This window comes from Triticum aestivum, chromosome 3D (genome assembly GCF_018294505.1).
Source record: "Triticum aestivum cultivar Chinese Spring chromosome 3D, IWGSC CS RefSeq v2.1, whole genome shotgun sequence".
In the NCBI taxonomy this organism is placed as follows: Eukaryota; Viridiplantae; Streptophyta; class Magnoliopsida; order Poales; family Poaceae; genus Triticum; species Triticum aestivum.
Genome location: NC_057802.1, coordinates 352,212,579 through 352,223,571, shown reverse-complemented (window position 1 = coordinate 352,223,571; position 10,993 = coordinate 352,212,579). Strand labels below are relative to the sequence as shown.

General features: G+C 45.4%; 1 protein-coding gene across 1 annotated transcript; it reads left to right on the top strand.

Annotated features, from left to right (window-relative positions):
- Positions 1 to 494: 494 nt before the first annotated feature.
- On the top strand, positions 495 to 6,502 carry LOC123078832 (glycine dehydrogenase (decarboxylating) 1, mitochondrial). The gene is made up of 15 exons (XM_044501460.1): positions 495 to 1,763; positions 1,919 to 2,164; positions 2,259 to 2,336; positions 2,428 to 2,528; positions 2,675 to 2,870; positions 2,957 to 3,082; positions 3,165 to 3,350; positions 4,018 to 4,131; positions 4,553 to 4,705; positions 5,015 to 5,203; positions 5,302 to 5,379; positions 5,463 to 5,588; positions 5,677 to 5,775; positions 5,915 to 6,032; positions 6,119 to 6,502. Exons 1-15 carry the CDS (start codon positions 573 to 575, stop codon positions 6,211 to 6,213), a joined length of 3,096 nt encoding a protein of 1,031 aa, XP_044357395.1. The 5' UTR covers positions 495 to 572; the 3' UTR covers positions 6,214 to 6,502.
- The last annotated feature ends 4,491 nt before the right edge of the window (positions 6,503 to 10,993 follow it).

Genomic DNA, 10,993 nt, shown 5'->3' with positions numbered 1-10,993 from the left:
CCCTCGGCACCACGCCATGCCACCGGGTGCAACGGACGCCGCAAAAATACGGCCCGGCGGGCAGCGACCTCCACAGAAATTTCTGCGGCGGGAGGGGAGATTGGGGCGGAGGAAAGCGATAAGGTCCAGGCAGCATTGCAGCGCCGGAGTTGGGACGCGCGTCGTCTCGTCGTCTGGACCCATCCATCCATCGTCTTCCTCCCGACGATACCTCCCCCCCGGCGCCCGTTCCCACTCCGCTTGCCCGTTTCTGTGGCTGGGCCTCTTATACCGGCCGCGGCTCGGCCCCTCGTCCATCCAAACGCCATCCTCCTCCCCGCCTCCCGTTGCCGATCACCACTGTCAGCGCCCACGTCACTCTGAGACCTCCCTCTCGTGCCGTGCTCTCCACCTCACTCCCACCCCACCCCAGCTGAGGGGACAGCTGAGGAGGAGTAGCCGAACCGAACGCGCCGATATATATTGGCCAACCAAACCAAATCACAGTCCCTAACCAAGCCACACCCGCTCTTCTCGCCAGGAACGGAGGCCACCCACCTCCCACCCCATCCATCCCCGCCGCCGCCAGTCCAATGGAGCGCGCACGCCGCCTCGCCAGCCGCGCGCTGCTGCGCCGCCTCCTCGCGGCCTCCTCCTCCGCCACGTCCCCGGCGCCGTCCCGCGGCGTCTCCACCCTGGCGCCCAAGCCGGCGGCCGGGTCGCGCCCCCGCGCGCGCCCGGCCCACCAGTACACGCCCGGCCGCCCCGTCTCCGTGTCGGCGCTGCAGCCCAGCGACACCTTCCCGCGGAGGCACAACTCCGCCACCCCCGCCGAGCAGGCCGTCATGGCGTCCGAGTGCGGCTTCAACACCCTCGACGCGCTCATCGACGCAACCGTCCCGGCCGCAATCCGCGCGCCGCCGATGCAGTTCACCGGCAAGTTCGACGCCGGCTTCACCGAGTCGCAGATGCTCGACCACATGGCGCACCTCGCCTCCATGAACAAGACCTACAAGTCCTTCATCGGGATGGGCTACTACAACACCCACATCCCGGCCGTCATACTGCGCAACCTCATGGAGAACCCCGCGTGGTACACGCAGTACACGCCCTACCAGGCGGAGATCGCGCAGGGCCGCCTCGAGTCGCTGCTCAACTACCAGACCATGGTCGCCGACCTCACCGGCCTGCCCATGTCCAACGCCTCGCTGCTCGACGAGGCCACCGCCGCCGCCGAGGCCATGGCCATGTGCCTCGGAATCGTCAAGTCCAAGAAGAAGACCTTCCTCATCGCGTCCAACTGCCACCCGCAGACCATCGACATCTGCCAGACGCGTGCTACCGGCTTCGACATCAACGTCGTCGTCTCGGCCGCCAAGGACTTCGACTACAGCAGCGGCGACGTCTGCGGCGTGCTCGTGCAGTACCCCGGCACCGAGGGGGAGGTGCTGGACTACGCCGAGTTCGTCAAGGACGCGCACGCGCACGGCGTCAAGGTGGTCATGGCCACTGACCTGCTCGCGCTCACCACGCTGCGCCCGCCGGGCGAGATTGGCGCCGATATCGCCGTGGGCTCCGCGCAACGGTTCGGCGTGCCCATGGGGTACGGCGGCCCGCACGCTGCGTTCCTCGCCACCTCCCAGGAGTACAAGCGGCTGATGCCCGGCCGCATCATCGGAGTGAGCGTCGACTCCAGCGGCAAGCCGGCGCTCCGCATGGCGATGCAGACCAGGGAGCAGCACATCCGGCGAGACAAGGCCACCAGCAACATCTGCACCGCGCAGGTACGCGCGCGCTCCACCCACCCACCAAATTGCCTGATAGTGACATCACAATTTTTATTTAAGAGTTCGTGCTACCTGATACGGATGGTTGGGTTAGTGGCCGAGCATATATTGTCATAAATTAGTGATTCATTAGATACTTTGTCACTTTATAGGCGTTGCTCGCCAACATGGCAGCGATGTATGCTGTCTACCATGGGCCTGCTGGCCTGAAGGCGATCGCCGACCGTGTCCATGGCCTGGCTGGTACTTTCGCCCATGGTTTGAAGAAGCTCGGGACAGTGACGGTGCAGGAGCTGCCCTACTTCGACACGGTCAAGATCACTTGCGCCGATGCTAATGCGATTGCCGAGGAGGCCCGCAAAAACGAGATGAACCTTCGCGTTGTCGACGCAAACACGGTTTGTTTTCAGCTAATTTCTGCTGTGTTCCACGTCCACTCCAACCGAAATAATTCTGAGTTTCGAGCATTAATTTCGGGTTGTGATATTGTAGATCACTGTTGCCTTTGATGAGACCACCACCTTGGAGGATGTTGACAAGCTGTTCAAGGTTTTCTCTGGTGGCAAGCCAGTAAGTAGTCACTCCACCAGTGCATAATCCGCGTGCTTCATGTCAAATTATGTCGCAATTTTAAATGATGTTCTGGCAACAACGCTTTCAGGTGGACTTAACAGCTGAATCCATCGCGCCTGAGGTCTCAAGCTCAATTCCTCCTAGCCTTGTGCGCGACAGCCCCTACTTGACTCACCCAATCTTTAGCATGTACGTTTATAGTCAAAATTTTGCATCTTTTGCGTCAGTAATCTTATTTATTTATTTCCAAACAAAAGCATTTGTGCACAGAGCACGTACTCCACTAATTTGTCAGAATGATTGGAACAAACTGAATATATGTTGTGGCCTTGCAGGTACCACACTGAGCACGAGCTCCTCCGTTACCTGCATAAGTTGCAATCCAAGGATCTCTCACTGTGCCACAGTATGATCCCTCTTGGTTCTTGCACCATGAAACTAAATGCTACCGTCGAGATGATGCCTGTCACCGATCCCAAGTTCGCCAACATGCACCCATTTGCCCCTATTGATCAAGCTGCTGGCTATCATGTATGGACCATTTAGCATTTATTTAGTTTCTAATGACAAAAATAAAAATATACCAATGTTCTGAATTGGCTTGTTTTATTATGAAGGAAATGTTTGACAACCTGGGCGATCTGTTGAACACCATCACTGGTTTTGATTCGTTCTCTTTGCAACCGAATGCTGGTGCTTCAGGAGAGTATGCTGGACTGATGGTTATTCGTGCCTACCACAAGGTATGTCATGATAAACACGCTGTGCCAATTCTGTTGCTTTGTTTAGCACTCTTTGTTTACGAGCCATGTGCAAAAAATGCAGGCAAGAGGAGACCACCACCGAAATGTCTGCATCATTCCTGTCTCTGCGCACGGTACAAACCCTGCAAGTGCTGCTATGTGTGGAATGAAGATTGTTGCCGTCGGAACTGATGCCAAAGGTAACATTAACATTGAGGAGTTGAGGAAAGCTGCTGAAGCAAACAAGGACAACCTGTCTGCTCTGATGGTACTGTTTCTATGCTCTGTCAATATGAGAGTTTATCACAAGTTGCAACCTCAGTGTTACTCTTTCAGCTCAGTTGTTCATTACTAAATTTTGAGCTATCATTCTGAATCTATACTATAGCTATCACTACTATATTAAGTGTGATGTAGCAATTAGGATACTTTCACTGTCTTATTTTCTTGCAGCTTCTAATCTATTATATAATTAAAATATTTACTATCCAGGGCTAGAAATTACCGCATTAATTAGACAAAAAAGAGAAAAATCTATACTGCCTCCTTTCATGCGTTCAGATTTTAGTGGTGTAGAATAATTAATTTGATGGAAGCATGTTATAGTATCCAGTCACACAAATTGCATGGAAATTGGGTTAGCGTATGTTAAAATAGAAATCAGACAACTGCTTCATAGAACCTTTTTGTGGAAAGCTATTTGAATTAATTGACATATAATGGAAGAATATGTCGAAATACATTATTTTATATCATTATATTTTGAAGCTACATATGGTTATTGAATAGAGTAACTCTTCTTTTAAGCAAGTGATTAAGAGTAACTTACTTGGAAGCATGGAAAATGTTGAGTTCACTGAGGAAAGTTTGAAGAATTTTTTGTATCATTTTGTGCCAAGAATAACAGAATGTTGTGTGATTACCTTATTCTTCAGGTTACCTATCCTTCAACCCATGGAGTCTACGAAGAAGGCATTGATGAGATATGCAGGATTATTCATGAGAACGGCGGTCAGGTCTATATGGATGGAGCTAACATGAACGCTCAGGTTAGTTCACTGCACTTTGTTATGCCAATTTGTCTACTTGATCCTTATGCAACTGCCCCCTTCAAGTGTTATATACTAATATATGATGTATGCTGGTCCAGAGATTGTATATATATCTTGTCAATATAATGAAGTTTATTCTGAAACAATTGCGAACTACATATTCTATTAGTTTCTTTTATCTACTTGTTATTTGTTATGTTAAAAAAGTGATTATTTGTACTTATCCAGTTTATGGATGCTAAGCTATGTTTTCTGTAAGAAAATATGTCTTTGAGTTCACCTGAACCTAAACTTTTTTAACTGAAAATCTGAACCTAATTGAGAAATTGTGATCTGGTAATTTCAGATATTTCATACTACTATGTATCCTACAGAGAGAAATAATTCTCTTTAACCTACATTTTTCTTGTTTTTACAGGTTGGGTTGACAAGCCCTGGTTTTATTGGAGCAGATGTTTGCCATCTTAACCTTCACAAGACATTTTGCATTCCACATGGTGGAGGTGGTCCTGGCATGGGTCCTATTGGTGTTAAGAAGCACTTGGCGCCATTTTTGCCATCTCATCCAGTGGTAGGTATCCTGATTTTTTATGTTATCACTGCAAATAAAATCATATTATTCAGATCTCACTCCTAATAAAATATAAAGAACAGATGAGCTTTATATTTGGTGGCGTGTCGTCTCTTTGTATTTTTCATTTTGCATGATTAAATTACTAAGAAAGTGTTTGGTGATGATGTGTTAACTACTCGAACCATGGCTTTAATGTTGAGTACTAATAACCAAAAGAATGAATCTTAATTTCTTTTGCTTGACTTTTCTCGTTTCATTTAAAAGAAAATGCAGCTACATTATCAGACTAATTTGGCAATTCATTAGATCCCCACTGGTGGCTTCCCTCTCCCTGAGAAAACCAACCCTCTTGGTTCCATTTCTGCTGCTCCATGGGGATCTGCTTTGATTCTTCCAATTTCGTACACCTACATAGCCATGATGGGCTCTCAGGGACTCACTGAAGCTTCAAAGATTGCTATCCTGAACGCGAACTACATGGCAAAGCGTCTGGAGGTAATTGATGTTACTCATTCGGTCACACATTACATGACCTTTACTAAAATAAATATTTATGGTTGAACTACTTTTCTAACTTGTAACAAAATCTGCAGAAACACTACCCAGTTCTTTTCCGTGGAGTCAATGGAACTGTTGCCCATGAATTCATCATTGATTTAAGAGGGTTCAAGGTACTTGTCCGAATCATTTGAGCACTGGTGCCTTGTGCTTTATCCATATTAATTCACTGACTGGATCTTGGAATTTTTGACAGGCAACTGCTGGTATTGAGCCTGAGGATGTGGCGAAGCGCTTGATGGACTACGGATTCCATGGACCAACCATGTCATGGCCCGTTCCAGGCACACTTATGATTGAACCCACTGAAAGTGAAAGCAAGGTAAGCATGTCTAATTCAACCTAGTGCTTGTCGTTGCACCAACCGTTGGTTTTTGCATTAGCTTACTGCCACATCGTTTGTCTTGCAGGCTGAACTAGACAGGTTCTGTGATGCCCTTATCTCCATCAGAGAGGAAATTGCAGAGGTAGAAAATGGCAAAGCAGATGCGCACAACAATGTCCTGAAGGTAATCTACTCCGAATGGTCTCCATAAATAACTAAAACATTTTCCCAACAGTTTGAGCTTTTGGCTGAACTGTCTGGTGCATGCAACTCAATGCACATGAACTGAAAAGTTGACTCGTTCTTCCCGTTTTATTACGCAGGGCGCTCCTCACCCACCCCAACTCCTGATGGGCGATGCATGGACTAAGCCATACTCTAGGGAGTATGCTGCGTTCCCCGCGGCGTGGCTTCGGGGTGCCAAGTTCTGGCCAACAACATGTACTGATAGTTCCAAAGCCTTCACACATTGCTTACAATTTATTCTTTGACATACAAACTGATAATCTCTCTTATGCTCTTGCCAGGTCGTGTGGACAACGTGTACGGGGATCGCAACCTGATCTGCACTCTGCAGCAGGCGTCCCAGGTGGCAGAGGAAGCTGCAGCTGCCACCGCGTAATCTTCTGATGATGACGATCCTGGTGTGTGAAACAGTGTCAAGAAGTTATCATGCTTCCTGTAGGAGGGAAGCATGCTTGCTTCTAAATCCCTCATGTACTGTATATATTCTCCTCAAATGCCACCTTCTCATGTATCCTCTGTACCCCCCCACTGCCTCCCCATTCCCATTTGAAAGTGAAATTAGCTATATTGGCTAGCATTTCCACTCTTCTCTGAATACAGGACAAATAATGGAGATCTGTTTTGATGTCCTAGCCATACACGGAAAGAAAATCTAGTTATTCTCAGATTGTGTACTCTTATATATCCATAGATACTGTTGATAACTTGAGCCTAAAGGTCAGCCTGACTTTGGAAGGCCAACAACTGCTCAACGAAGAGTTAAATTATCAGCCTGCCCTAGTGGGTATCATCTTACCAAGCAGTAGAATAATCTAGTCACTTTGTCAATGGGAATGCCATATATTTCTAGGAGAACACCCCTTGTTAGCATATGAAATGTATGAAAACCTAAAGCAAAATACTCTGCCTTATAGAAAATTAATTTTCATACCAGACTGTTTTAAAGAGGCGAAGAATGAATTTAGATTTCTTGCATATTTATCACCCTCAAGTAGGAACATCGTATCATTCATGTCCATACTTCAGAAAAATGGCAAGGTCATATTATGTAGAGTAACTAGCATAAAACCACCACAATTATGGCTAAAATCACACAAAGCACCAAATAAAAAACACCGGCCCATGGTTAATGATCGAGCAAAGACACCCAAACTGACGTGGCACGTGGGTAAGAGATGCGGCTGACAAACGTTAACGATGTGGTCAAGACATTAACATAATTGTCAGTTGTTGATCAATAGATCAATGAATTGTATGTCAGTTTTTGATGAGTGAATCAATGATTCTACGGTTGCCTCGGCACCAAAGGCAACTAATTATGGTTAGGGTGATCACAGAGTTTGCCTCGGTGCCAAAGGCAACAAAATTAGGGCATCGGCGTCAAGGCCGGCTAATTATGGTTAGGGTGAATCTAGATCTGACGGTGGAGGTGTGTCTGGGACGATGTCTCTTGCATAGGCAGGGAACATCCGGACGAAAGTCCTACTTGATGCCCATGACAACATCCATGGGTGTTGTTTCCTTGTTGAAGGTGTCGGTGGGCAGCTGGAGCACCCTTGACATGCAGGCAACATTAGGCAGGCCTCGTTGGTCTCCCTCTCGGGACTGGAGCGACACTTGTCCGCCTCCTTTCGGACATTTCTTCCCTCCATGGTGTCTTCCAGGTCCAATCAAAATTGTTAGCACAAGACTGGGAGTGACTACTGAATGAGCATAAAAACCACAATTATACATACTTTATTAGTAAAATTGTTGAGAAAAACATAAACATGATGATAACCTACAAATTTGAATGCCACCAATGCTGAATTGGAATTTATCAAATATGTGTAAACATGTGCCATGCCAATCATTTGTCCTTCATTGGAAGATACTTACTACCACAATATGATAGGCTTAACTTAATGTTTGCATTTAATGCTTTCTGTAATCATTATATAACTCCCTATATGATTAAAGATCTGAACTATCATAGTTTTTACTTTTTTTTACAAATTAAAGAGGGATGCATGTTTACTTCTCAACACATATAATTTGAAGTACATGGTATTAAATTTAGTCATAGGTTTTACTCTAAAGATGTAAGTGAAGCATAAGAGTAATTGCATTATAAGTTGTTCCGATAGTTATAAGTAAGATTAAAGAGTGTTAGATCCAATATGATAGTACTCTCACAAGACATAGACAATTGTTGCATTCATAAAAACAAACAAAGAAGAGCAAAAGAATTCTCTTTTCCTAGTTTTTATAAGAAAACACATAGAAAGGATTTTAAAAAGGGGAAACATGTAGAAAGCAAACAGAAGTAATAAAGAAGCATGAAATCTAAGAAAACCAAAGAACAATAAACAAAAATATTTTGGATTTTTTTGTCTTATAAAGAAAAGCAAAAGAGAGCAAAGAAAACCAGAAGAAGAACCAAAGAAAAAACCAAAGGCAAATAAAATCAATACATATTTTGTTGCTTTGGAAAACAAACAAAATAAGAACCAAGAAAATATTTTTGTCATTTTCTAAAGTCAAGGAAAAACCGAAAGAAAACCGAATAAAATAAATTTGGACTTTTCTTTAGAAGACAAAAGAACCAAATAAGAAGCCAATGAATAACAAATGAAAAGTAAAAAAAATATACAAATGAAATATCAATAGAAAAACATATGATTTAAAAGCATATTGCAAGTATAAGTGAAGTCCAAGAGCAACAATCTCAGCCACACTCAAAAGATAAAAGTGAACTTCATAGAGCATTCTATAAATATTCAACAAGGACCATTAAGAATCATCCCCTAACCAGCATTGTGTACTTCTATTGACAATAAAAAGAAAAACAATGCTCCAAAAGTTTACGCGTGTCATGTGAACAAATGAAAACATAGGTCAATATGAGACAAACTGCTATTTCTTGTGGAAGATGGGAGGCACCGGGTGACAGCGTCCTGGACTAGGGGTACTAACCATGTCGGCCCCATCATGGTGGACCGGGCTGAGGACCCTGGATCATCAACAAATGAGCCAAGACTACCACGCCTTTCGGCGTGCTCAAGATGGAATCCTCCAAAGACTTGGCGCATACTCCAAGACACATTTGAATCGTCGGCGTGTTTATTCTTAGATGTAACCGACTTTATGTAAGCCCTAGATATCCTCGGTCCCTATATAAGCCGAGGGGTTTTAGCTTGTAGGGTAGATAATCATACATTCACATACAATCTCGAGGTAGATCTAAATTAGACCAATTCAATTCCGTCTTCTAAACCAAGAAAACAATGCTTCTGATTTGATCTCATCCTTCACAATGAGAATTTCTCTTTGTTCAGTGATAACTTAATCTTGCAATAAAACACTATTGCTTGGAAGGTCATCATGTACCTTGTACTCCAACACAATCAATATAATAAGAGCAGGACATAGGGTTTTACCTATTGTGTCCCTTGTTCATCATGTTATCATGCAACTAAGATCACCAGCTCGGGACCCCCTACCCAAGATCTACATGATTTAACTTCGACACCGGGACATCCCCAAGCTTGGAAAATTGAGACCTCTTCAAATGATTTCTGGGATGCCTTGGCCATCCCCAAGTTTGAGCTCTTGCTCTCCAGCATCCTCTCACATCACTGTCTTCCCGGATTTTAGCAACTTCACGCACACAAAACTCAACAGAACTTCGTCAGAGAGGTTAGTATAAATAAAATCAAATCCTAATCGCGCCTTGCTGCAACATTATTATAAAATAATAATTTAACATTAGCTACTGCTAACACAATTTTTGAATTCCTACCTCACAATAGGACCAATAAAAAGCAAACATACACAATTAAAGAAACAATAACAACAATATGTTTAAACATGGTAGTTGTTGGGGAACGTAGTAATTTCAAAAATTTCCTACGCACACGCAAGATCATGGTGATGCATAGCAACGAGAGGGGAGAGTGTTGTCTACGTACCCTCGTAGACCATAAGCGGAAGCGTTATATCAACACGGTTGATGTAAACGTACGTCTTCATGATCCGACCGATCCAAGTACCGAAAGCACGGCACCTCCGAGTTCTACACACGTTCAGCTCGATGACGTCCTCGCCTTCTCGATCCAGCAAGAGGGGCGAAGTAGTAGATGAGTTCCGGCAGCACGACGGCGTGGTGACGGTGTTGGTGAAGAACAATCTCCGCAGGGCTTCGCCTAAGTACTACGAAAACTATGACGGAGGATAAACTAGAGGGGACGGGGTTGCCGGCACACGGCTTGGTGTTTCTTGATGTGTCTTGGGTGCTAGCCCTACCCCTCTATTTATATGTTGAGCCTTGGGGTCGAAACTTGGAGTAAAAGCCTACACAAATTCGGTTTCACCCGAAAGGCAAGAGTCCTTCTCGGACTCCAGGGCCAGACGCCAGGGTTCCCGGCGTCTGGACCCAGACGCCAGGGACCCTGGCGTCTGGCCCCTGGACTCCGCAAAACTTCCTTTTGCGCTTTCCAAAAACCTCGTGGGCTTTCCCCTTTGGCCCAGATAAAGTGTTCTCGTGCCCAAACATTTCGGGAAACATCCGGAACCCCTTCCGATGGATTCCGGAACCTTTCCGGAGATCAAACACTACTATCCACATATCAATCTTTACTTCTGGACCATTCCGGAGTTCCTCGTCATATCCGTGATCTCATCCAAAACTCCGAACAACATTCGGTCACCAACATACATAACTCATAGTACTATATCGTCAACGAGCGTTAAGCGTGCGGACCCTACGGGTTCGAGAACTATGTAGACATGACCGAGACACCTCTCTTGTCAATAACCAATAGCGGGACCTGGATGCCCATATTGGCTCCTACATATTCTACGAAGATCTTTATCGGTCAGACCGCATAACAACATACGTTGTTCCCTTTGTCATCGGTATGTTACTTGCCCGAGATTCGATCGTAGGTATCTCAATACCTAGTTCAATCTCGTTACCGGCAAGTCTCTTTAGTCGTTCCGTAATACATCATCCCGCAACTAACTCATTAGTTGCAATGCTTGCAAGGCTTATAGTAATGTGCATTACCGAGTGGGCCCAGAGATACCTCTCCCACAATCGGAGTGACAAATCCTAATCTCGAAATACGCCAACCCAACAAGTACCTTCGGAGACACCTGTAGAGCACCTTTATAAT

Excerpts from the sequence above, each read along its gene's own strand:
- LOC123078832 (XM_044501460.1), top strand. The coding sequence starts at position 573 with ATGGAGCGCGCACGCCGCCTCGCCAGCCGCGCGCTGCTGCGCCGCCTC. Across the intron at positions 1,764-1,918 it reads GCAACATCTGCACCGCGCAG|GCGTTGCTCGCCAACATGGC; the intron begins GTACGCGCGCGC and ends GTCACTTTATAG. Across the intron at positions 4,706-5,014 it reads TTTTGCCATCTCATCCAGTG|ATCCCCACTGGTGGCTTCCC; the intron begins GTAGGTATCCTG and ends GCAATTCATTAG.